Here is a 27,434-nt window from a genome sequence, read left to right on the forward strand (position 1 = left end):
TAACCAACTGAGCCACCCAGGCGCCCGGGCTATTATAATTTTTGACGGTTAGTTCTTTGAGGGCTGAAAATCCATGCAGCTCCCTTCCCCAAGTATCTGGCAAGCGTTAAGCGCTCCAGAAGCACTTGTGGACTGAATGAATGAAGTGAGCATTTGCACGTGGGCTTCGGTGGGTGAGAATCCGCTGCTTAAGGAGATCGGGGCCGGCGCATCCCCAGTACTTCTCCTTGCGAACAGGTAGTAAACGCGGCTCTGCGCCGAATGGCAACCACAATTCCAATGCTTCTTTCCCGGAGGACCCCCATGGGGCTGCTGGGCCGGGAGTTCGCCTCGCCCGAGCACCCCGGTCTCCCACGCCTGCTTCGCGACCAGGTAGGCTGCGGCGGGACAGGCGAGCGGCTGGCCGCGGAGGGGCAGCGCCGGGACGCCGCGCAGCCAGGCCGGCCGGGAAGGTGCAGGCAGCGGGGCCGGGCGGCGGGCGCGCGAGGAGGGGCCTGAGGGGTGGGGAGGGGTAGGGAGGGGTGGGGAGGGGCGGGGCCGGCGTCCTCGTCACTTGATAAAATGCCTGCGAGTCTCCAGAGAACAACGGGCTCATTCAGCGGTCGGGAGCTGCCCGCGAGGGGGAGCGGCCGGGCGGCTAGCGCGACTCGTCCCGGGGGTGGGGCCGGCGCGGTGGCCAGAGGAGACGAAGGTGGCCGTGGCGGCGGCGGCGGCGGCGGCAGCAGCAGCAGCGCGGCAGCCTCGAACCCGGCCCGGAGCGCAGGGCGGCCGCCGCGGCTCCCGCTCCCCCTCCCGGTGCGTCTGCCCATGGCGGCCGCGGGGCAGCTGTGGCTGCTTTACCTGTCGGCGGGGCTCCTGCCCCGGCTCGGCGCCGCCTTCAATTTGGACACCCGCGAGGACAGTGTGATCCGGAAAACGGGGGACCCCGGGAGCCTCTTCGGCTTCTCGCTGGCCATGCACCGGCAGCTGGAGCCCGAGGACAGGCGGCTGTAAGTTCCCCGACTTCCCACCCCCTCCAGGGCGCCGGCCCGCGCGCGAGCAGGGGCGAGGGCGCGCCGCGTTCCCGCCCGCCGGCCCTGCCCGTGCCGCTGCCGCGCCCTCGACTCCGCGGGCCCCCGGGGGAGCGCGACCAGCCGCGCAGCCGGTCGCGGCGCCTCCCCCCATTCATCCCTAGAAACCGGAGGACCCGGGGCCCGAGCCCCGCGGACCGCGGCCCCCGTGCCAGGCGGGGCTGTTCTCGGCCCCGGGAGAGTTTACTTTTTTTTTTTTTTTCTTTTTAAACAAAGTGTTTTCCGGCGATCCTTCCCTTCGGGCATGTTTGCTGGGAACCCAGCAGGTGGCACGCTTTGCTGAGCTTCACGTGTGTGTTTGGGGCGGGGGGGTGGTGACCCGGGGGGTAGGGCCGCCGTGTCGCTGCTGTGGGCTTGCTGCGAGCGTTGTTCCGGAAGATCCAGGCCTTTCCCAGCCTCACGCAACACCCGGCTTCCCCGCAGACTCGGGAGCCCCGCAGAAGTTGGAAAGCCACTTTTCATTCTGTCCTGCGTGGCTTTCCCCGCACGGCGGGCGCTCCTGTGGGAGCTACTCTTACATACCCCTCCCCCCCTTTTTAAAGATGGAATTGACCAAGCACCTGTTCGCATGACTAGATCAGCTGAGAAAACAAGACCCTATGAGTGGTGTGCTCGGTCCCCCCGCCCGGCGGTACCCAAAGACCCTTTGGGCCTTTGCATTGGGCAGGCCCAAGCCGAGGGGTTAAAGCAAAATATCCGATCTGGGCTGGGGCTTTGCAAACAGAGTTTGGAAGATCACTACCCACCCCCCACCACCCCGCCCCATCAGTATAGCGGTGTTCCTCCCGGGAGAAAGTGGGGACTGGCACTGCTTAGCTTCTCTTTTTCTTTCTTAGTCTTTGGTTCCCACATGATCAAACTCTTGAGGCTAGAGAGGGTTTGGGAGCTTAGCCCGTCTTAATCGCTGTGGGCCTTCGTCTTGATCTGTGCTACTGAAAAATAAACTCACAGAAGTTCCCTCCTCCCCTAAGGCTTTTAGTTGAACCGAGGTCCTTCCAGGACCAACAGACCGGAGAAAGCAAAGTGCAGCCACGTAAAGAGAGGACTTTGTGTTTATGAGGGTCGAATGGGATTTAGAGTTGGAGGAAACCTCTTGATTTCTGCAATTAACAACTTTGGAATTGGTGAATCTTAATGTCAGATTTTTCTGGTAACACCTGCTAGTGAAGCAAAGAAATTCGTTGGGGGTGGGGAGGCTGAGGGCTGGTGGTCTGCGGGGCTGGCTAGCTGCTTATGCTCTGCCTTCTCTTTGTAGAAATAATTGTTAAGCTGTAAATCTGAAATGAAAGGTGGTTACTGTTACCTCAGTTAATGCATGACGTTTGGTGTCTCTGAATACTTAGGGGTGTGTAAATGTGCATCCACCCACATGGAGAATTTGAACTGGTTAGAGCCGCAGTGGTTGTGGGCTAGCAGAGGGAAGACATTCAGCCTGGTATTCTCTTGCACCTGATGCCTGCTGAAGGTGATGGCTTCCTTGGAATAGTTGTTCAAGCCAACATTGTGAAGGGGATGTACTGGGCCAAGAAAATATCTTTGGGATGGAGACTTGCAAAATGTGACGCTAGCCAGGAATCTCTGTCACTAAGCAGCATGCTTGCTAAAACTTGTTACTGCTGTTATTGCTGCTGCAGGTGATCCTGTGGGTAAGAATAAGCCCGTCATTGGAGTCTGCTGCCTTCTAGAAATGCTCTGCTTAGGAGGCTGACAGAGGGGAGTGGCTGATCAGACCCAGGAGTGTATCTTTCCCTAGAGCTTAAGAGTGTGGCAGTAACCACACTGTCGGGGGCTGTGGTTTATGTTAAATCCTGTCCCGTCCCCTTCTTTTGGTAAAGTGTTCCAGCTTCAGGAGCAGCTTTGGCCCTCCCAGGAGAACCAATGCACACAGGCCGTAATCACATCAGTTGTCACCTTTGTCTGTAACGGATGTGGGTGTAAATAACAGCCAGTGAGTTGAGACCCCACAACTTCCGGTCCAGTGTCCTAAACTCTGCACTCTGTGGAAAAGTTCAGCGGGGAACTGATGAGAGAGCGAGAGAGAGCGAGGGAGACACCTGAGCTCAAATTCCTTCTGGGCCATGTAGCAGCTGTTAATTTATTTTAAGCCTTAGTTTCTTTATCTGTAAAATGGAGATATTTAATAAGGTTGTTGTGAGGAGTAAGAGACCACATGCACAATGCTTAATTCCTGCCTGGCGTGGGGATTTGCTGACTAAGCAGTGGCTGTTAGTGGTGATACATTGAGAAGCACTAATTTAATTCCTACTGTGTGCCAGCTACTGGGTAGGTGTTAACCATTCTGAGTCTGACTGCCAAAGAGCAAGGCCGAAGTTTATTGTAGGTGGGGTAATTGATAATCTAAAGTCTTAGTCACATTTATGAAACCCATGTTCCAAAGAATCTAACTTTAATTGGTCTTAATTAGACTGATGAAGTAAATAGGCTGAACAGGGACCTTATTGAGGCAGGAGAAGTGAAGATGTGTGGGACTATCAGATGAATGCACTATTAGAGAAACTGCCATAGATTTTTGTGGGTTAAATTTTCTACAGTGCTATTTAAATATTTAATGCCATCTTGAACTCTAGTTACGATTTTATAACAATAATGTATCTGAGAGCCTTTAGAACGTGTTGGGTGTTCGTAAAACTTTGGGGACTATAAAACAGAGCTAGAGACTGTAAAACTTCACTCAGGTTTTTAGGCTGTGCTTTAAGGAAGTTTGAGACTCCAAATGATGATGAGATACTTGTCTGAGTTACTGAGGTCAGGGTGGGCACTCCTTGGGATCTTTCATTTCCCTTAGGTAGTTAAGATTGAGTTACCACCCCTTCCAGGTAGACCATGTGGGATGACATCTGTGGGTATGTCCATTCTATGAAGCATCACTCTTAGCTGTCCTGGGAAGAGATGGATCTGTGTTTGACTACAAGGCAGAACCTAGAGGAAGAAATTTATAAGATATTCTTATAGAGCAATTCTGGCTTTTCCTCAGTCCGTTATCTTTTTGGGGGAACTTTCTGATCATCATCTTCCAGAGGCTCTCCAGGCCCATTTCCCTTCTTCTTCTTTTTTTTTAAAATATTTATTCAAGAGAGAGGACATGCACACTTGGGGGAAGGAGCAGAGAGAGAGGGACAAGCCGACTCCACACTGAGCACAGAGCCTGACGTGGGGGCTAGATCCACGACCCTCAGATGATGACTTGAGCGGAAATCAAGAGTCGGATGCTTAACGGACTGAGCCACCCAGGCATCCCCCTCCCCCCACAGCCATTGTCCCTTCCATTCTGACTCTGATGTTTGCTTTTGATTTTTCTCAGACTTGTGGTGCTCCCGCCTTTAAAATCATTAGTCATCTAGTTATAAAAGTCATCTAGCCTGACTGGCTCTCTTTAAAGACAAAGAAACTAAAGTTCAAATCGGGATTTGAATTTGGTATTTCTGACTTATGCTCATGCTATCCCCTAAAGGAAAAGTCAGAAATGTCCTTCAGACCTGGAGAAACTGGCATCTGAATTTTGGAAATGTACTCTGTTGTGTTGATTTATTAAGCTGCTTCCCATGTGAATCAGGGCTAGCTATTTAAATATCTGTGCCTGGATTCTTCCAATTGATCCTTATTCCAGCTGGCCTTGGATCAGATTTTGGGTCCTTCTTTCTTTACCTCTTACTCCCTCCTCTTCTGAAAAAGCCCAGTGAGGGGTGAGTGGAGCTAGCCAGGGATGAGAGCTGTGTCAGGATGTGTACCTAAGCCCTGGCTCCCTCGCATTCATTCACGGTGCCGTGTGGCTCAGGGCCCACATCCAGGGCCTGTGCTCGGTCACCTTGAGTCCTGAGAGTGGAGACAGTGCCAAAATGGGCAGGGAGACTTAGAGGAGGTCATAGGACTCTGCAAGAAAGAGAAATAGACAAGTTTAATTTTTTTTTTTAAAGATTTTATTTATTTATTTGACAGAGAGAGACACAGCGAGAGAGGGAACACAAGCAGGGGGAGTGGGAGAGGGAGAAGCAGGCTCCCCGCAGAGCAGGGAGCCCAGTGCGGGGCTCGATCCCAGGCCCCTGGGATCATGACCTGAGCTGAAGGCAGTCGCTCATCCAACTGAGCCACCCAGGCGCCCTAGACAAGTTTAATTTAATTTAATTTAATTTATTTTTCTTTTTAAAGATTTTATTTATTTATTTGAGAGAGAGAATGAGAGACAGAGAGCACGAGAGGGAAGAGGGTCAGAGGGAGAAGCAGACCCCCTGCTGAGCAGGGAGCCCGATGTGGGACTCGATCCCGGGACTCCAGGATCATAACCTGAGCCGAAGGCAGTCGCTTAACCAACTGAGCCACCCAGGCGCCCCGACAAGTTTAATTTTAACACAGGCTGGTGTGAGACCATCCAAGTAATGACTTAGGGTTTGCAAAAACGGATCAGAGTACGCATGGTATGAATAATTTTTCAGGAAAGTCAGGTTAAATGCTCATGTAAGAGTCTCTGTGATTGTAAAGAAGCAGTTACCATGTTGTTCTTAGTTGTATAGTACTCTATTTTAGCATAACAGTAATATTAAGATTTAGTTTAAGCTTTGGTAACCAAGTAGAACTCAAACTGTGGCATATGGTTACCCTGGGACCTTGGCTCAACATAGTACCGTGGACAGAGTTGGCCAGTGAATTATTTGGCACTTTCAAGAGGGATAGTGGAGACATAATAGAAAATACTGTTGTATGCTTAGATGACCGTGTCTGTTTTGTGTGGAACACTGATTGGTTCTTGGTCAGCCCATCTTAGGAAAGAATGTAATCAATATCTCAAGAGCCAGTTTAAATTTCTCCATGAAAGCCTTTTGAGCCCACCCTACACTATAGCAATTTCTTCTTCCTTTGAATGTCTGTAGCACTTAGTATCACACGTCTGACAGTTCTGATGGTTTCGTGTTTAACTGTTATCTATGATTTTCAGAGGATGAACCAGTCTTTCCCAACTGATGATAGGTTATGTGAGGGCAGGGGTTTTAGATTCATTTCTTTGCCTGCTAGCACCTAGCATATGCCTTGCAAATACAATTGAGTCCTATCATCATACACTCAATTTAACTTGTGAAATCAACTCTTTCAGCTCAGGGTAGAGAGAGAAAGAAATCCCTTGATTTAACCCTTTGCCATTCCCTGCTCAAAGTAGCCCTTGGACTCTGCTGCCCCGAGGGAAACGGCGTAATGCAAATAGACACCCAAGATGTGAATTCTTGGTTTTTGAGTTTTCAAGGACTCCCATCCCAGCTAAGGAATTTTCATGAGTGATTTTAAAATACACTTGATTTTTGCCTTAAAGGCAGACTTGAGAGCTTAACCCCAGAAATACAGGCTGACCTGCCCTGCAGTGGGTGCTCAGGATTTGTTGGTTGTTATAATGAGACTAGATAGAGAGGATGGCTGTAGAGCAAGATCCTGAAAGCCCTCGACAAGGACGTGTGGGGATCAAATGAAAGCAAGCACGTGAGAGAGTCCTTGGGAATTGATGGCTAAAGCTTATTTATTCAGGGCTTGTAAGGGAAGCTTGAATGTGTGTGACCCTAGGGGGAGTGGTGGGGAAGCTGCTGACCTCCTCCACTGAGAGCTATGGAATGGTGATGCTGTTGAACCTTGTGCCAGAACCAGAATTCTGCCGGCTTCTTGGGGGGTGATGAAGACTCAGCCCAGCAGTAATGGGCGCCAGGGCCAGCCCCCACCATTTCTTACCCTTTGTGTTTGTTAAATAAATGTGCAGACTAGGGCTGTAAGAGGTGAAGTGACCATGGTGCGTCATGGGGCAAGTTGGTTCTCAGTCTACATCTTCCATGCTTCCTGGACTGTGCAGCATGTGGTTTCTCTTGTTGGGTTTGATTATGATTATGGTTAAGTGTACATCCTTCCTTCCATTCTGTAGTGACCATGTTTGGAAAGTACATCTCAGAGGAATCATGCCTTGTAGCCCTTTGGTAGCTGCCAAGGAGTAGATGAATACCAGTCTGGTTTCAGTATGTGGAGATCAGTGGGCAGATACCAGGATGGTGAGGGGCTGGGTGGGCAGTGGCTTTGTGCAGAGGGTACCCGTGGAGGGTGGATTATGAAGTAATAGGGCGGAGTTAATGAGGAATACCAACTTCCTGGTTTCCAGATCTTCTCAGACCTCTGTGACTTTGGAAGTATCCCCCTACCCTTATCCCTGGGAGACTGGGTAATTTGCACTCTACCCAGGGCAGGGTTGATGATGTATTATTTTCCTGGTCCTTTGTTTGGCATTAATGTACAATAGGAAAGCTGGGTCTGTTTGTGCAAAGCTGGGTCTGATTGTTCACGATGAAGCTGCCTAAGGTTGAAGATGCACGGACAAAGTGTGGAAGTAGTGTGTTCTAGCAGATTTTTGTTTGTTAAACTGGCACTTGGAATTGGAAACAGTGATCCCTTGGAACTAAATCAAGAGGCTAATTGTTAATTAGCCCTGAACTGGGACAGGTAGATTGGCTCTTCACCAGTGTGGGTCCCTGTTAGCCTAATAACAGGGTGGAATGATCATCATCTCATCTGCTGCTGTCTGGCTTTTCTGTTTAGGTAAACAAGGCAAGACAGTTCCAAATCCGTTTATTCCAGAGTTGGTGGGCTGGTAGAACCACTTCTTTCATAGGCCACAGTGTAGCCTCAGACTCTCCCCACATCTGCCGCCTTCCCTCCCTCTCTCTGTCTCTTTCCCCCTCCCCCTCTCGGACCCCACTCCTCGCCCCCTCCACACAGGTGCTGGATTCCAATGTTGGATACTGCTATCCCTTCACCAATTCCCAGATTGGCAGAAAGACTTTAGAAAACTTTGAAGACTCTAAAACCAATGAACTGGCAAAGAAGGCTGTTCTGAATTAGGGGGAAGTGTCACTAAAGCGAGTGCAGGAGGCAAAAGCAAGTGACATGGAGCCATGACTGTCCGCCTGCATGTTTATTTGCTAACTGGCTACATATATTTTGCACGTCACACAATCCGGAGCCACTTCAGATACAGTATAAGAAAACCTTTTAATGAAATATGCTTTCTAAGCCTGGAAGTATAGAAATAAAAATAAACTTTGGAATAATGTGAACGGGGCATATTGGTTAGTGATATGAAGAATAAATGGAGCGCAGAGTATGCCTCTTTCCCCGGGGCTGTGTTTGCTTTGTTTGGTGGTATCAATGTCACTATAGTTTCTTCATTTTATCAAGCCTGTTGATTTGTACTGAGGCTAAGTTTGGGTGTGGAGGGAAGTGTACAAATGATAAACATTTCAGTGTCACTGGACTGTAGGTCTCCTGAGCCAAATAACCTCTTGTCTTTGCAGAATTCGTACCCTTCTCTTCAGGATATACTGCCGTTGATCAGGTGGTCACAGTCTTCTGTGGTCCTGATAAAGCCATATAATCTAAAGTTAGCAAGAGGATCCTCATCAAGGTGAACCACAGCCAGGGTGTGGGACGGTTGTTCCTGGTGTGACTGGACCACCTGACAGCAGTAGGCATTTGAAGTCCTGTTTCTCCTATTTGCTAAGGAGAGTAAGCGGTCCTTCCTGGGCCCTTTTCCCACGGACCCATCTGTCAGATGATGGCCTGACCCCCCTCCAACTGGCAGTGTAGGACTGTCTCTTGAGAACAAGGGTATTGTGAAGTGAAATGGAAGTGTTTAGAATTCTGCAAGGCTTTGGTGAGATTGGAGATGCAGGGTGTTGAAAACCAATTGACTAGGGCTTAAGGAATTCTGCTTTGCTGTGACACAAATAAACCTAAGAGTTTTCAAGCAAGGAAAAGCTTGAAGAGGCTCGGATGATCAGGTGGCTATGCGGAGACATCGTTCTAGGAAAATGGCACTTACGCCTGAGGCCTCCTGGCTGCTTGTGAGACTTGCCAACTTGGAATAATACTCAGAAAAAGTTGAGAGCTGGCTTTAAGATCTGGGTGAGGAAGAGGTCTCACGTGAACCCATGAGTGCAAGAAAAGATGGGTTTGGACCCTCTTGGGCCTTCTAGAGGCCCAAGGATAGAGGATGTGGAGAAGACGTATACTGAATTAGATGGTCCGAAGCTCAAGGGAGGGCTTCAGGGGCAGCTGGAGAAGTGTTTCAATGCTCAGAACATGCTAAAGCCGTATCAGATACCATATCCGATCAGCCAGTTTTGAAAGAAAAGTATTTTCCAAATCTTATATTTAGAAAGGGTTCAGGGCTGCTACCAAGATTAAGTGAGGGTGTGGGCATGTGGAGGGACATCCTGGGGCCCCCACTCAGGATGATCCCCGGAGGTGAGGGCTGCAAGATGAGGATCCCCCAAGTTCAGCAGCACCACCAGCCAGAAGCCATCTGAGGAGCTTTTTCACGGTCCTAGGGTAAGAAATTGATCTTTTGTAAGCTCATTTATTTCTGTGTGCACATTTATACATAAATGTGTATTTTATATTTCAACTTAAAGTAGGGATTTTTATCCTTACTTGAACATGAGGAACAAGTAAAAATTTGGAGGGGAATGTGCTCTGGACCTCTAGAGAGATCATAATCAACTTTTTTGGGGGGGTTCCTATAAAAGTTGTAAGTTCAGCAGATATTCACTGAGCGTTTACTATGTATTAGGCACTCTTCTGGTGCTAGAGATATGGCAGCAAGCTAAATAAAGTCCCTGTTTAGTTCTGTTGGGGGAGACACAAAATAAAGAGGCGTATGATGTTAGATGGTAGTGAGTGATACAGAGGAAAAGAAAGTGGAGAAAGAGACTGCGGAGTGGTCGGCAGTAGGTCAGCCAGGGAAGACCTCACTGAAAAGGCAAAGCTGCAAGCCATGTCAGTACTGGGGGGAAAGAGTGTTTTTGGCCACAGGAACACCCAGTGCAAAGGCCCTGGGGCAGGAGCATGCCTAGCAAATTTAGAACAGCAAGGAAGCGTATGGCCTCCTTGGAGGCAAATTGTGTGGAGCCTTATAGGTCATTGAAAGACTTTGGCTTTTACTCCTGACTGCGATGGGAAGCCTTGCAGGGTTCTGAGAAGAGTATGACATGTTCTACCTTAGATTTTAAATGGTTTTCTCTAGCTGCTAGATTGAGCATAGATAAGGGTGAGGGCAAGGGTAGATGTAGTGCTATTAATTAGAAGGCCCCTGTAATGATAGATAAGAGATGATGGTAGTTTGGACCAAGGTGGTAGCGGTGAAGAAAGAAGTGGTTGGATTCTGGGTATATTTGGAAAGTAGAGTCGACAGGATGAGGAGAGTGAGAGTAAAAAAGAACATCTTTGGGGTTTTGGGCCTGAGCAACTGAAGGATGAAGTTGTCCTATGATGGTTTAGGACAGAGCATAAGACGAAGGGATTTTGGGGGAAGAGTGAAAGTTTGATTTTTAGACATGTTAGGCTTGAGATGTCTGGACATCCCAGTGGAGGTGCTGAGTAGGCAGTTGAATGAGAGTCTGAAGTTCAATGGGGGAGGTCTGGGCAGGAGATACAAATAGTGGAGTCCTGGACCTCTAGGTTGTATTTCCAGTGGGGGACTGAATGCCGAATGAGGTCGCGGAGGGAACAGGGGTAGAGACTGAGGGTAAGCTGTAGGGCACTCCCATGCAGAGGTTAGGGAGATGAAGGGCATGGCCAGTACGCGGGAGAACTAGGTGTGCTAACCTGGAAGCCACGTGATGAAGGCAGTGATGCATGAGTTGTATCAGTGACCTGAGAGCTGATCACTGGAATAGCAATGTGGGGACCATGAGCAGCCAGAGCAGAGCACTCGTGGAGGGCTGGGAGCAATGCCTGGTTGGATGGATTGGTGAGAAGGGAAGAGGAATTGGACACAAAAAGTAGGAAGTCTTGAGTTTTGCTGAAGAGGGGAGCAGAGCAAGAGCTAGAGGAGAAAATGGGGTCAAGAGGGAACTTTATAATTTTTTTTTTTTTTTTATGATGGAAGCAAGTTATAATGAGCTGGGCTGCTGGTGAGGATGCTTCAGTAGAGAAGGAGAAGCGAGTGCAGGAGAGGAGAGAGATGCTGGCGTGATGTGTGTGGGTGGGTGAGAGGGGGGTACCAGTGGAGGGGTTTGCCTCCTCGCTGGAGCACAGGTAGCTCATCTCCCCACGGAGTAAGGGGGCACAGGTGTGGCTAGCTGGGTCCTTGTCCTGGTGGGAGGCTGTGGGAGGTTTTTCCTGGTTGCTTCTCATTTCTCATCAATAACTGTACACATTAGCCCTAAGTTCCTCAATACCCATGTGGAAGTTTGCCTTGTGGGGGTAAGAACTCCATTCTAGAGAGAGACGAACGTGGGGCTTGAATCCTAGCTTCTTCACATTCTGTGGTGATTTGACCTTGGGCGAGTGACTTGTCGTCCTCGGGAAGGTGGAGTTGCTAACAGTACCTGCCCCACAGGGTTGTGGAGAAGAAGTGTGGTGGGGATGAAGCACTTAGCATCGTGCCTGGCACATCAGTAGACATCAGCCTTTACTGTGGTGGGCCCCTTAAAGTAGAGTAGGAGTAGAATTCCCTCCCCCACAGAGCTTTTGTAGCTATCTTGTCTTGAAAGTCTGGTGGACAGCAGGAGCTCTTCTTTGGGGGTTAGGTCACAGGTGAAGTTGCCCCATGGGCAGGGTGGTCTACAACTGGACTTAGGGGCAGTTCATAGGCAGAGAGCAACTACAGTATCCCCTTGAAGGAGAAGGAGGGGAAACATGGGGCTTGGAAGAAGGAAGAGAAAATGGCAACACATCAAAACCCTTTAACCATCTCTAGTTCCTTATGCCATATTTGAGCTGCAGCGAACAACAGCTTTATATATTGTTAAATTCTTAACAAAGCTCATGTTAGGCGTTGAGTGAGCATTGCCCACATGGGAGTATATGCAGCTCCAGAATCCGTTACTGTCTAGGATGGCATAGTGTCCGTGTCCATCATCCCCACCTCCCCCCGCCCAGGTAGACCTCAGGACATGGTCAGGTAGGTGTGTGCTGTGCAGGGTAGAAGTGAGCCAGGAACACGGCAGGAGGGCTGTGGCCTGACTTCCTGCTCCTGGGGCCTGGTTGCTTGTCTTTGTAATCCTGGTCAACGTTATCTAGCGTATCACAGGGTGTACTGAGTAAAAATGATGCATGGCTTTGTTGAATTGTCAGGAATGTGGAAAACCAGGCTAAATAGCCCTTCGGGTTTTAAAATACTGCCAGTTTTCAATCTCTTCTTTCAAGGTAAGTGGTACAGGCTAACAAGGTAGCTTGAGATAAATCCGAATCTGAAAGGAAATAGAACATCTCTGAAATTATGCAAGGTGATGACTCATCAGGACCTGACATCCATTGCCCTGGGGTGTGCCACAAATTAATTGCAGCACATCTGTCCGAGGTGTGGTGGGAGTTATTTTTTCAGAAGTTATCCCCTTTGTAGTGCAGAATGGAATATGTGTAAGTTTTTAATATAAAACATGAGGCTTTAAAGACTATTCAAGCTTTTGGTGGGCATTTTGGGTTATGTCCCTCTATACATGTTCACCTTCCTCTGTCATTCAGTGCTTTCGCGGAAAAGCACTGAGCAGCCCAAAGCCTTCTCCATAGAGGGACACCTGGGACCTAGAACAGTCACGTGACACTTAGGTGGTGGGGGTGTGGGCCCTGAAACACAGCTGCCTGGTGCCCGTCCGCCTGATGCTACACTGTCCACTTCTACCTCTTGGTGAAGTAGCTCATTCTCGGAATAAATCCCGTGCCACATCATCTTGCCCGTGACAGAATCGTGTCTTAGGTTTTAAATGTCCGCATGGGGTAGTGGTAGCAAATACACAGCCACTGTTGCCCTTTTCCCCTGCTAACTGGGGACACTCCAAATGGCCATAGCACTTTTTTCAGCCAAGTCTCAGAATTACCCAGGTCAGCATAGATTAGCCTCCACTGATGAATGGGTGTCTGCACATAAGCCAACATCCGTTGGCCCGCTTGGTCTGGCCACATCCCCTGCCATGGAAGGCACCCTATGAATGTCTGCCTGATGGATATCATCCCTACTGATCTGAGAGCTTCTCGAGAGCAGGGCTGACCGCTTGTCCATTTTTGGTTCACGTTTAATAGAGATGCGTACTCAGTGGTACTGGTTGAGCTCTTTGAGTTGATTTAATTTCCCAGGTACATTAAAGACTTCCGGAGAATAGGAAGTGGGATGACCATTTTAGAATGATCCTTTCCACCGTGGTTCTACTTCTTTTTTAAGTTGTGGTAAAATACATAGAACATAAAATTTACCATCATAACCATTTTTAGGTGTACAGTTCTGGAGTGTTAAATATATTCACATGGTTGTGAACGCTTTGGTCCTTCTTAAACTTGTTTTGGAGTGTCCAGAAGTCAGAATGTCCATGTTAATGAGGCCATAAAATATTGATAAACTAAACTTAAAAGAATTGAAGTGAGAATTGTGCTATGTCCTATCATCTGATAGGATATTGTTTTTTTTTTTTTTTTAAAGATTTTATTTATTTTTCCGACAGAGAGAGACACAGCGAGAGAGGGAACACAAGCAGGGGGAGGGGGAGAGAGAGAAGCAGGCTCCCTGCCAAGCAGGGAGCCCGATGCAGGGCTCGATCCTGGGACCCTGGGATCATGACCTGAGCCGAAGGCAGATGCCTAAAAAACTGAGCCACCAGGCGCCCCTGATAGGATATTCTATGTGGATCAGTGGCAACAAAATTAAAAGTTGAACACATTTACAGTAGAAGTTAGAGGTCCCCTCGCCTAGCTCAGCATGTGTTTTCTACTTTGGGAAAGGGCTGCTACTAGTTGGGTCCAGCAGCTGTGCAGCCGGCTCCACATGTGGAACTCCCGGGTTCCTCAACACCTGTCCTTTGAAAAGCCAACGTTCTTGTCTTCAGTTTCTAACGGAGTGAAAGAGAGAATCGCAACAGATACAAAGCCTGGCCGCAGTCGTTGGTTTCTCACTTTGTCTTGCTGCTCTTCTATCTGACTCATCAACTTTAGAATGAACCCTCCATCTCAGTGGCCACAGAGGTCAGGCTGGACCTGAGGTTTGATATGACAGTGGCACATTACGGGTTGAAGTTTGAAAGGCAGTGCGTATGCATTCTGGGAACATGAGATTAGACTAACAGATGTCCCTAGGAGTAAGGTATCTTTAGCTTGTTTTGCACATTCTTTCCTTGTTGGTACCTCCCACCCCACATCCCAGCCTTCCTTTAGAGCCTCGTTCATCTGTTACCATCTTTATTTTCTTTGTTCTTCATCTCTTTGATTTTTCTAATAATTAATTTCTCTATTGCCTGGATTCTAGCCCGGAACCCGATGTAGGGCTCAATCTCACGACCCTGAGATCGCAACCTGAGCTGAAACCAAGAGTCGGACACTTAAACTGTGCCGCCCAGGCACCCCTATCATGGAATTTCTAGTAAGCTATTTGGGAGCTGTCAGAAGCTCACTGACGGTTCTGAGTTGTGGGCCCCCTGAAGGCAGGGATTTGGGTCTGATTTATTTGTGCTTGCCCAGGGCTTTAATGTGGAGCCTGGCACATGTCATTCCTCAAAAATAAAGTGCAGCTTTAAAAGAAATCTAGGCCCATGCTCAAGCCATAGGTGTTTTCATCTGCACAGAGAGAGTGGGTGTATTAGTAATACCACCCAATAATGCTTTTGTGGATTTCTTTACCACTGGAACTATTCATCACCTACTGAAGTTGGGAAGGAACCCAATAAATGATCTAGAAAGATTGATTCTCTCCCTCATTTTACGGATCAAGAAATGGAGGCCTAGGATTTGTTGTAGGTCATACAGCCAGCCTCTGATGGAGCTGCTCCTCCCCCCTCCTCCCCCCTCACTTCCTATACTTGAACCCCTGTCCTCTACCTGTCCTGTACCTCTACCCAAGCAAGGGTCTATCTAGTCACTGCTTCTGTTTTTATACAGTGTCCACAGAAGCTTAAGCAGATCTGTTCATGTCCCACCAAGCTTCTCTGAAAAAGAGAGCTCTGTTTTCTCATCAAAAAGAGCTGTCCTCCTGAGTTCCTGAGATAAGCATTTCTTGATGAGGAACTGGGCCTGGATTTGCCTTTGACCATGAATTCAGAAGCAGTTGCGTATTCCCTATACGGATCCCTACCCCCCTCTGGTTTGTTCCTGGGCAAGGAGTCTTAGTTCGCTTCAGTCCTCTCATTCATGCTTTAGATTAGATGAAAGGTGAGGTGCCTGACTCAGGCTATGACTCACTCCTGCTCCTCCCTGTAGCAAGTGGTTTCCACAGAGTGGGCTGGGCAGCGCCCATAGCCCGGAAGACTCAGGCACTGAAACCCTGCGGCTATTTATAAATAGTGCTCACTGCATTTTCGTTCCGTGTGTTGGGATGCCCCTGAGCTGGATGGGTTCATCCCCTTCTCAAGGAGGACTTGAGGCGTGTGGCTTTTGTGTTGCTGGTCCTCCATAGCGGAGATGTTCGTCGGAGTGCCAGCCATGCTGTGGACCGCACGGGGGAATGTGCTGGTTCCTGTCCGGAGTCCTGCGGTTCACTGTGCAGCTCACTTGGCCGTGGTGGGAAGCCGGTCTACCTTCTCAGCTCTGTGGCTTTCAACCTCTGCCCTCCAGGTGAACTTTATTGTAATGCCCTGGCCAGCACAGTGTCTGCTGTGCCCTAGGTAGGGCTTGTATGCTGCTTTATCGGGGCATCCTCAAGGTACTGGGATGGGCTGTAAAAACCGGTATTGACCTTTGCCTGCCTGTAGCTACGTACATAAAGATGGCGTGTGTGAGCTTGCCTCGTGCAGTTACAAGGTTTGCTTTCTTCATGACTTCTGGGCATGGATTGGAACCTCCGTCACCATCTCTGTCATTTTCTCTGCAAGACTTTCACTGACCCGGTGTCCATAGGCTGACATTATTTTAAAAATTATGTGTAAGTTTATTTTTCAATAGGTAATGCAGTCACCTGGTACAAATATAAAAACTACAAAAAGATGTGGAGGGAAAATCCCCCTCCTAGGGTATGTGATGTAATGAGCACTTGGTATTATAAAAGACTGATGAATCACAGACCTGTAACTCTGAAACCGGTAATACATTTTATGTTAATTAACTGAATTAAAATTAAAAATGTTAAAAAAAACCAAAAAACCCTTCCCAGCCCTGGTCTCCAGTTACCCTGTACTTCCCGGCGTCAACTGTCCTTTCACCAGTTTGTTGTGAATCCTTGCACAGATGCCTATACGTTTCTAAGCAAATACATACATTTTTTTACATGTATGGTAGCGTGTCGTATGTATTCTGCACCTTGTTTTTTTTTCCTCTTGGCATGTTTTAGAGCTTGTGCGAGGGTAAATAGAGAGCTTCCTTATTAGTATTTTTAATGTCTGCGTAGTATTTGGTTTTAGTCGTGAACCACGATTAATTTAGCCAGTCTGGATATTCAGGTAATTTCTAATCATTTGTTCCTAAGAGCAATGCAGCAGTGAAGAACTTGATACCCACTTTGCTTTCTCTTAAGCCGCGGGTCCATTCCCGGGGCGGTGGTCTGCCCGGCGTTGTTGGAATGAACCAGGCTGATTCTCAAGGCATGACTGGCTGCTCTCCGTGACTCTCTGTCACAAACGATGTCCTACCATCCGATATGGTCACAGACCACTCCTCTGCCTTTGGGGTTACCTGGATCTGCAGTAACTAGAATTGACAGTCTTAGACTAACGCTGTTGGATTCCTGATGGCGTCAGCATTTGTGCTCCACCTGTACGTATACTTGCTAAAAAAATGAAAATGAGAGCGGCTCGTTGGAATGTGTGTGAACTGAATACCAGCAAGAGCACGTATGGTGCTTCATACTCTAAGAGGGTAGCATCTGTGTTCTATGCGGGGCGATCAAGGGGTCAAAGAAGAGTGGGGCCAAAGGCACACGAGCACCATCTTTTAAAGATTCCTGGAAGCAGCAGTGTGATCCTTCGTCGTGCATCCCCTTTAGCGGGACCAAGTTATAGGTCACGTCCAGCTGGGAAGGGAGGCTGGGCTGAGCCATCCTTACTCAGGGTGGCCTTGTGCCTAGGTATTCCCTTCATTGTGGAGAAAAGGGAGAACCGTCCTGGCCACAGCCAGCAGTGGCTAGCACAGCTACTGAGCTTGTTATTTCAGTTATCTCGTATAGAAAATAGACTATGTGGGATTAATTTCCTTTTCTAAACATTGAAAAATTTGGATTTCCTAAGCTGTTGGAATAGTAAAATGGATATGGTGACTTACCAGGTGTGTGTTTTTTAAATAGACCTTTTGTCTCCCTGGTTTTTTAATTAAAAATATATTACTGGAGAATGATGGGAATTGAAAAGTCACTTTTTCCTTTGCAAATGAACTATTTGATAACGGCTTTTAAGAAAGACTTTTTTTTTTTTAAGAGTTAGCACTGATACTATTGATTCTCGGCACATCTGGCATATACAAACCTGCTTGGTAATAACATACTCAAATTGAAAATTATTAAATGTAATAAATTAATGATAAAATAAACTTCATTCATTTAACTCTGTGCCTGCTATGTGCCAAGCAGTGTGTGAAGATCGAAGATGGGAGGCTGGGCTCACGGTCCAGCTCATACAGGTTCTTAGACTTGGTTTCTTGAAAGGTCAAGTCCCTAGAAGGACAAATGTGATTCTGCTTGGCAGCTGGAAAGTCAGGTATCTGATAATTCAGAAACACACAGGAAGTGATCAAATGGCGTATTTGACAAGGTCAAGCAGCTGCTTTGTAAAACTGAAAGAACAGTTTTGCTTGGAGACCTTTCATTTTCCCTTTTCTTACTGCAGTAGATAACAGCATTTTTATGCTAATTCTTTGAGTGAGGACTTACTGGTAATGAGTTGCTTGATCAGCTGAAAAGCCCTTTCAGTTAATGACTTTATTTTTATTTATTTTTAAGATTTTATTTATTTATTTGACAGAGACAGAGATAGCGAGAGCAGGAACACAAGCAGGGCGAGTGGGAGAGGGAGAAACAGGCTTCCTGCCAGGCAGGGAGGCCGATGTGGGGCTTGATCCCAGGACCCTGGGATCATGACCTGAAATGAAGGCAGACACTTAATGACTGAGCCACCCAGGCGCCCGACTTTATTTTTAAAATGAGCTGGTTATATAGTGATACCTGTACTTTCTCAATTTTTGTTGAAGTGGAATTCTTGGACATTTTAAATATAGTCTGGTTGTAATTTTCCCTTGCTGGATGCTAATTGTATTTTTCCTTGAGATTATTTAAGTCCTTATTGGTGGGAGATTGGAAGCCAGTGTTGAACCCAAGCCATCCAAAAAGTGATGCCAGGGATGGAACCACAATTCCTTCTCCAGCCCTTCTCCCTTTTGCTGATCTGATGACCATTCTTGTTGGTATTTCATGTAAATAGTTGAAATTGGTGCCCTGACTTCACTTTTTCCTGCCTTGGTAATGGTGGACGTTTCTGAGCTGGAAGACGAGATGCATGTGATGGATAACAACACTTTCTGCTTTCAGTGTTTGTTTATTGCATGAGCTCCCTTGTTCTTGGTCAGAGACACACCTATCGTAAAATGTCCCCAGTCAGGTAAGAACTAGAACCTTCAGGTTCAAACTTCACAGGGGTTTCACAGTCACTGGAAACTGGATTTAGTTAGAGCATGTTTCTTCAAGGAGACAGGGGAAAAAAGTCTCTTATAAAATGTTTGGATGGCCAGGACGAGATGACTGATTTTGTGGTCCACATAAGGGCGGCAGATAGTCTTTGGGCCCTCTGCCACGGAGCTCAACGTACTTTATAGACCTTAATTATAACTGGCCATGCTCTTGTAAAACGCTTTTTTTTTTTAAAGGTAGATAAATGAAAGTGCTTCAGTGATGTTACGCAATCAAGAGAAAGGAGATTTGGGATGTGGTGGTTTAGAGCAAGATCAGAGAGTATGGGGCACAACTATTTCATCACTTACCAGCTGTGTGACACTAGACAAGTTACTTGTCCTCCGAACCTGCATCCACATTTGTAAAATACATAGTGATAATGATTTCCGCTTCTTCATGAGCTCAGAGTGCTCATATATAATAAGAGATGATAGCTGCCAGTGTATCCTTAATAATAGCTTGTTTGCCCTAATTTGGGGGTCGGATATGTGTTTATGTGATATCTTGGAAGGTCATTAGAAATCTAGTCTTTTGAAAGTGAGATTGTAGTTCAGAAGGGAGTGTCAGCCTTTTAATCACTTTTCTGTGGAAGCGTGAAAGCCCAAGGCTGTTCCACTGTAAATTTTAACTTATACTTGCCCAACTGGACCAGCCAGTTAGTACAGTTAAATAGGGTTTTGGTTTTCCTTGGCCACACACTCTTGAGATCACACACACACACATACACACACACACACAACCAAATTCCTGCCCTTGAGGAGTTTATAGCCTGATTAAAGCAGGGTGGGGAGAAATCCTTGTCCAGGGAGGCTTTACTGTGGGGAGGATGAAACGTGAGGGCAGAGTCTTGTAGCATATTCATGTGTAAAGCCTGGAGCTGGAGTTTGGAAATTCTTGGTGAGTAGAGCTCTGGGGGAGCGGGGCAGGATGGCTGGAAGCTTGGGAGGGAAGGCACCAAGGTTTTTGTGTGCTCGGGAGGCCGGGGCAGCTGGAGCTAAATGGTTAGGAGGTGGCCCCCTGGGTGTGGCAGGCACGGTGTGGCATGGAGGAAGGGTGGTAATGTGCCTTGTCTGAGCCTCAGTTTCTTCATTTCCAAGATGCAGATACCTGCCTGCCGGATTACTGAAACGTTGGAATAAAAGTCTATGTGAATAACCTTGTAATTACAGTGTCCTATCCATGCAAGTGGTTTCCCCCCTCCTCAGGGTTGCTGCTCTCCTGCTAAGAACTTAGAGCCTGGGCACTTGTGAGTAGTACCTACCTGGGGGGCTGCAGTCAGTGCACGCATCGAATGCCACGGCTGTGTCAGGTACCGCCCTAGCTGTCGTGTTCAGGGAGCGAGGGAAGAGCCCCTGCACCCCTTGACTGGTAGCATTCTGGAGAAAAGATGGGGAGTTGACACAAAAAATGGAGTATCACAATTTCAAGTGCTGATAAGGACTGTGGAGACGATGAACTAGGGCGAATGTAGGGCGTGACCGAGGGAGAACTCTAGCCGGGATGATCAAGGTAGGGCCTCTCTGAGGTGGTGACGGGTGTTGAGCCCCGAAGGAGGCAAAAGATCCAGGGCAAGAATGTTTTGAGCCCAAGGAAGCAACTGCAGAGACCCTGAGATGGAAATCAGGTTGGTGTGTTCAAAGGACAGAAATCGGGCCAGTGTTGGGGGAGTGAGTTGGGGCAGATGAAGAGCACTTCCCATAGTATCTTGTGGAGCACAGTGGGAATTTCTTGCCAGTGGCCGCGGGCACTGATGGAGGGTGGAAGCGGAGGACTTATGTGCCTTAAGATGTAGGGAGGACAGTGGTTGCTCTGTGGAGGATGGGCTGGACAAGAGTGGACAGAGGTAGACCAGCTGAAACAATACTACACTGTCCAGCTGTGACCAGATAACGGGCCCTGTAGCAGACATGTGGGTCAGAGTGAGATGCAGAGGCAGAGCCAGGAGAATGTATGAACGCCCTGGATATAGGATAAGAGGGAAAGCGAGCTATCAAGGCTGACTCCTAGGTGCCTGGCCTGAGCACCTGGATGGAGAGTATACATTTACCGAGAGAGAGGGAAGGCTTCTGGGGAGCACGTTGGGGAGTGGGGTTGTGTTTTGAACATACTGATTGTGAGATGCCTAGGAGGCAATTGGGTATTAGAGTGTGGAGCTTAGGGGAGAGGTCTGAGCTGAAAAGAGCTGTTTTGAGAGTCCTCTGTTAATGGAAGGAATATCCAGCACTGCAACAAGAATACAGTGAGAGACTAGGGGAGGGTCTGAGATCTTATGGAGAAGGAGCAGCCAGTGAATGGGGACAAGTATCCACTGACTGGCACAGACTTTGCTGCCCTTTCTTCAGCCAGGCCAGTCTAGTTCCTACTTGGACAGGATTTGAGGGTCAAAATTGAACTAGACATGGGAAGTCACAGAGACTCTCCTATCCCTCTCCTCCTAAATAAGGGAAGTGAGCCCACAGTTCAGAGCTCTTGTGGGGCAAGACAGGAATGGTCATAGTTGGACACAGTTCCCAACTGTGAAGAATATACAGGTAACAGACACTTTGTCTTAAACTGGAGGGAGAAGAGGGTAGAAGGGGCTCTGTCTGCATGCTACCCTTCTAGAACTATCATTTAAAGCTCTAACGATGAAGAGGAGCCCCTGGTGCTTAATCTCACTGCTAAGATTGTGAAGGAGTTTGATATTCTGGGGATTCCTCTCAAATGTAAAGAAATGTGGTTTAGAGGTGCCTGAGTGGCTCAGTCGGTTGGACGGACATCCAACTCTTGGTTTCGGCTCAGGTCGTGATCTTCTGGTTCGTGAGATCGAGCCCTGCATCTGGCTCTGTGCTCAGTGGGGAGTCGGCTTAAGGATTCTCTCCTTCTGCCCCCCCCCCCCACCTGTGCATGCTCTCTCTCTCTCAAATAAATAAATCTTTAAAAAAATGTGGTTTCGAATTTGATTCAGAAAGGGGTAGTGTGTTTCCTTGGCCTGCTTTCCTGGACCTTCTAGTTTCTCTCTCCAGGTGCTTAACTGTTTTGACTTTTAAGGTCTTAAATGCAAGCTGCATAATTGACACTGGGACCTGGGCAGGTCCTCTGTGAACCTTCATCCTTAGGGAATCAGATGCGATCAAGCTGGGCCCCTTGAGCTCCTCCAGGAAACCGGGGACTAGTGAGGGTTGGCGGGCAGTGGCTCTGCCCGGGGGGTATGAGGGCTCAGTTACGGTGTGCAAGGCGGCTGGCCCTGGAGGAGGAGGCAGAAAGGGCTGGGACTCACACATGAGGTGATGCTCAAGTGGAGTGAAAACGTCGGGAAGAGCTGGGGACAGGGCAGGCGTTCTGCGGGGAGTGGATGGTACCAGCAGAGCTTCTGCCGAGTGTGGAAGCGCTGGTGAGGAGCCTGGTGGGAAGGACGCAGTCAGACGGTCTGGTTGGAGCCCAGGTGGGTGTGGAGGGGGAGTGACGAGGCTGCAGTGTCACAGGACCCGCTCCAGGGGTGACCTCACACACTGCAGTGCTGCCTTATCTGAGGGGGATACATTCCAAGACCCCCAGTGGCTGCCTGAGACCGTGATAGTACCGAACCCCATATACACTATGTGCTTTCCTGTTCCTGCCTACCTGTGAGAAAGTCTCATTTATAAATTAGGCACAGTAAGAGACTCACAACAATGATAAAATAAAACAATTCTAACAATATGCTGTAATAAAAGTGGTGAATGTGGTGTCTCTCTTAAAATCTTGTATTGTACTCCCCCTTTGTGTGACGATGTGCGGTAACAGCCTGCGTGATGAGGTGAGGTAAGGGGACTGATGTAGGCACTGGGACACTCTTGACGCTGTGTTAGGCTGCTCTTGACCTGACTGGAGCTGGAAGGAGGATAACCTGCTTGCGGACCACGACTGATCACGGCTAACGAGCTATGGAAAGAGAAACCGCGGGTAAGGGGGAGTATTGTATGGGAATAGGTGATTTTCCTGTATTTCTCATCTGTACGCAGCCATGTGGAGAATCCAAGATGGGTTGAGTTAAAGACCTTCAAAGATATTCGGGCTGTGAATTCTGCATGTTTCAAACCAAAAATGAAGTTCGAGCTTCATTTTGACGAGTAGAAGTTTTAAAGCTTTCTCTCAAAACCCATCAGATGGGCTCATTTTGGTGTTGTCCTTTTTGTTGAGGGCATTTATGTTATCTAAAGCTGCCTCTTGATACCTTCTAGGCTTTCCAAGCGTGGTGTGGGCGTTTGAGGCAAACTGCTCTCAGTGTAAGGTGTTGCTAAGTGTTCCGTTTTGAAAGACCAGTTTCCTCTGCGAACGCATTCATCAGTAGGAATCGCTGGAATTAGGACCGCTGACAACTGTAATAGGTCCAGTTGAGGTGGGGCGGTGGGTCAGTCACGGCGTGGGACAGAGCACTCATTTAGCGAGGGGCTTGGGAAATATTTGCTGAATGAATGAAGGAGTGAACAGATGATCGAGAGGTTGTGCTATCACATTGGCAGGCAGCATTTCCGTGTCATTTTACCCAGATTTATAGACAAAACTTTAAGACAATATCACATTATTACAGTCTAACTTTTACATTTAAAAACTCCCAGTGCAGGGGCGCCTGGGTGGCTCAGTCGGTTAGGCGTCGTCGGGCTCGCTGCTCAGCGGGGAGTCTGCTTCTCCCTCTGCCCCTCCCCACTGCGTGTGCACGTGCATGCACGCTCTCTCTCTCTCTGTCGTGCTCTCTCTCAAATAAAATCATTTAAATAAAAACTCACCGTGCAAACATTTTTTCAAAAATAATCTAGAGCCTTCAAAGGAGTGTCTGGATTGCTGGTAGGAGGATAAGCAGCAGCGGGAAGTGCTCCCCGTTGTCGTCTGCTTTTAGAAGGCTACTTGTAGAAATGGTGGAAGGTTCAAGGTTTCTCAGATTTTAAATTTGCTGTGTTGAAATTGAATTGTGTAAACTACTGTATAAACATGGCTCATTTATTAAAAATACTGGCCGAGTGCCCTTTAAGTACTAAGCACTGAGCTGGGTGCGAGGGGTGCAGCAGTGAGCAGAACAGGTGTGCCTCTGCCTCATGCAGCCGGCCCTGTGATAAGGGAGATGGACAATATGCAAGTCCTCTAATGACTAACGGTGGTTATTGCTATGAAGGAAAGGTGAATGCGAACTGACACCTGCCCTAGCCTGGAAGGTACAGGAACGTTTTTAAACAGAGACCTCAAGTTGAGGAAGGGGATTCCAGGGAGAGAGGAACATGTACAAAGGTCCTGAGCCAGGAGAGAATATGTGGTCGAGGGTTTGAAAGAAGCCCAGTCTAGCTAAAGGATCCAGAGTGAGGCAAAAGTTAAACTCAGACTGTGCTCTTCAGAAATACCTGGCCTCAGCAAAAATATTTTAGGTTATCATCAAAATTTAAGTTCCCGGTGGCTGAGTATAGTTTAATATGAATAAGGAAGAGACTGTTTAGATTTCTTGCCTGGATAGAGAGCCTAATGCCTATGAAGAAGTCTGTGTCCTAACCCCCCAAACCTGTGAATTATTAGGGTAAATGGCACAGGGGACTTAAAGTTGCAGATTAGGGTTGCTCATCAGATGACCTTAAGATGAGGGGGATTATCCTGGATTACCCATGTGGGCCAGTGCAATCGGAGGGATCCTTCTGATGTGGAAGAGGAAGGCAAAAGAGAGACCTGGAGCTGCATCACTGCTAGCCTCGCAGAAGGAAGAAGGGGCCAGAAGTCAAGGAATGCAGGCAGCCTTAGAAGCCGGCTAGGGTGAGACCGAGTCTCCCATAGAACCTTCAGAAAGCAACTGCGGACACTTTGATTTTTTACTTCTGAGCTATGGAAGTGTAAGATGCTAAGTTTGTGTTCTGTGGCCAAGCGGCCATAGAAAACCAGTACAGCTGCCCAAGTCAGGGTCTCCTTGCAGAGATGGCTGTTGCCACCAAGTCGCTTGGCAGTCACGACCTCTGATAGTTTGCTATTCCCAGAGCAGTGGAGAGGGGCTCCTGCACACCCCGTCTTGAGGCAGTGGGCTCTGATGGCTCTTCAGTAAGTACTGATTACGCACTGCCATGTGCCAGAGCCTGCTCTAGGAGCTTGGGATGGGTCCTTGGGATCAGTCTGGAAAGATCTGTGCCCTCCTAGAGCTTCAGTCCCTGTGCCTCACAGCCCTGACCTATACAGAGGGCTGGTGAGGGTAGAGATTTCTAGCTTACGACTGCTGGATATAAACTTTTGTGACTGCAGAGTCCTCAGATGTATTTTTTAAATCTCCAAATGCCCAGTCACCAAAATAAGGAAAACAGTGTAAGATTTCATAACTTTAATTATATATACACACACACACACACATACATACATACATACATACATTCATTTTGGCTGGAAAGCCTAACAGGAGGTATTAGTCTGATGACTGGTTTTTCTAGTCGCAAAGGAGAGAGAAGCAGGCCCTTTCTCCCCTGAAGGAATCTGACACAGGCAGAGTTGCAGGGTTTAGATAAAAGCACAAGCAAGCTTTCATGCCTCCTTGCTTCTCTTTGCCAGGCAGGGAAGAGAGGGAAGGACTCCTCAGCAGTCGGGGCAGGCTGCCTGGGGTGCTGATGGTGACCAGGGGTGGTGCAGGGGTATGCACAGCCCTGTTGGCCCCTGGTCCTTGGAGAGCAGGAGCACTGCCCTGCCTCTGGCTGGAGGGAGAAGTATCTCTCAGTGTGCACCTGGAGAGTCAACCTGGTTGGGCGAGAGGGGCTCTCCCAAGGCCAGTGGTGCCTCGGTGTCCTCAGGTAGCCTGGACATGGGGAGATGGGACCGTAGGGCCTCCCAGGCCAGAACAACTCACTAGTGCTTGTGAGACCACTGCCAGATCCAACCACATAGTTGGAATTTCAGGCACAGTGTTTTAAAATTCAAGCTGTTGCATCAGTCCAGTTCCATTGCTAGCTTTCTACCTAAGCCTGGGCTGACTGTATGATTTGTCTACCCAACTGGGATATTTGTGTCAGGGAAAGGGAGTCCGGAATAACAGGTGTGAACCAGGACTGTCCTGGGAAAACCTGGGTGCGTGGTCAGCCGAGCTAAGTGCTGGAAGCTTTAACCACTCTGTGGATAGTCTGGTGACCAAAAAGGACTCCATGCAACATGGCCTCTGTGTCAAAGGGATGGGCTTTCCAGGAGAGAAAGTGTGACCCAGGGGCCTTTCCTAAGATGCCTGTCCACAGCCCAGGGGGGTCTTGAAGAGTTGTTTTCTGCACACCTTTGAATATAATGCAAGATCTATTTTTTCACCCCCAAATCATTTTACCTTATATATGAGCCCTTATAAAGTTGTTCTCCTGGGAGGGTTGCCCTCTTGATTATTTTGAACAACAAATTTCTGTTTGTTATAAACACATTAGCCTACAAGGACCTCCATCAGTTATAATTGTGGATGCGGATAGAGGTTAAATTGGTTTTAAAATATTTTAAATAAAATAAATTGCTTTTAAAAAGGAGGCAAAGATATTTAGCTCCCATTTAGTAATAATTCCTCAGGATTTGACACCATAATTGCAAGTCTTGGATGTGGTTATAAACTTTAAAATGTCCTGGGAATGCTCCTGAGAACTGGGTTAGACATGGTTTTCAGAAAGTAATGTCAAAGAAACGTATGGAATTTGAATAAAATCACTTTATGAAATACAAGTAAAACTACTTTTAAATGTTTACTATGTTATTGAAATGTTTGTATAAATGATCAGATGTCAATTGGCTATTTCCTCTATATTCATAAAAGCTTATAATACAAATTGGCCAAAAAACCTGTTTTGGATTCTTTTTTTCCGAGCAAGGAGTCTTATTTGTAGGCATCCATAGTAGATGAGGGCTGGTAGTAACGATTAAGAGGTGTTATGGGAACAGTTGGGAGAAAGACCTCTTCAGACTGCAAGGAAGCAGGGCTGGGATGAAGACTGGATCCCTTCATTCAGATGATTGGGCTTTGACTTAAGGTTGCAGATGGTGGACTTAGGTGTACAGGTTTCCCTCCAGGCTCCTCAAGGCTCCATAGTGGGTGAGATTAGGTTACTACAAGACAGGAGGCAGATGGCTCTGGCTTATGGCTGTAACAAGGGGAGGAGCCACAGTCCGGAGCAGGTCATGCCGGGATTAGGGCCAAGGGGAGAGATGGTCTGTCCTGTGACCACCCGGGAATCATCAGGTAAGGCAGGGACTGGGGAATGAGGTATAGATCTGAAAGGGAAAGTCTATCTGCAGGACCACGGATGCCAGATAACACCACTGTCCCCATGTCTGTACAGAGTATAGGCTGCCCGCATTAACACTCGGCAAACAACCAAACCAAACCATATAGCACTTCTTTTTTGGGGGGGTGGGGGGGATGGGAATGTTGACAGGTTTTACAGAACTTAAATTGATTACAGCTCAAAAATAAAAAATTGAGGGGCACCTGGGTGGCTCAGTCATTAAGCATCTGCCTTCGGCTCAGGTCATGATGCCGGGGTCCTGGGATCGAGCTCCGCATCAGGCTCTCTGCTCTGCGGGAAGCCTGCTTCTCCCTCTCCCACTCCCCCTGCTTGTGTTCCCTCTCTCGCTGTGTCTTTGTCAAATAAATAAATAAAATCTTTAAAAAAAATAAAAAATAGGGGCGCCTGGGTGGCTCAGATGGTTAAGCGTCTGCCTTCGGCTCAGGTCATGATCCCAGGGTCCTGGGATCGAGCCCCGCATCAGGCTCCCTGCTTGGCGGGAAGCCTGCTTCTCCCTCTCCCACT

The 27,434-nt window shown here is 48.0% G+C and overlaps 1 protein-coding gene across 4 annotated transcripts in view; it reads left to right on the plus strand.

The window, feature by feature from the left end:
- The first annotated feature begins 606 nt into the window (after positions 1 to 606).
- ITGA6 (integrin subunit alpha 6) overlaps positions 607 to 27,434 on the plus strand; it is a 71,879-nt gene continuing 45,051 nt past the window's right edge. For 3 of the 4 annotated variants that reach the window (XM_044913676.1, XM_044913677.1, XM_021702995.2), the window contains exon 1: positions 808 to 989. In XM_044913676.1, coding sequence (XP_044769611.1) covers positions 808 to 989 — 182 coding nt within the window. Of the gene's footprint in view, positions 990 to 27,434 lie in introns of all 4 variants that reach the window. The other variant, XM_044913678.1, reaches the window with a different exon arrangement.

Source organism: Neomonachus schauinslandi, chromosome 3 (genome assembly GCF_002201575.2).
Source record: "Neomonachus schauinslandi chromosome 3, ASM220157v2, whole genome shotgun sequence".
Classification (NCBI taxonomy): Eukaryota; Metazoa; Chordata; class Mammalia; order Carnivora; family Phocidae; genus Neomonachus; species Neomonachus schauinslandi.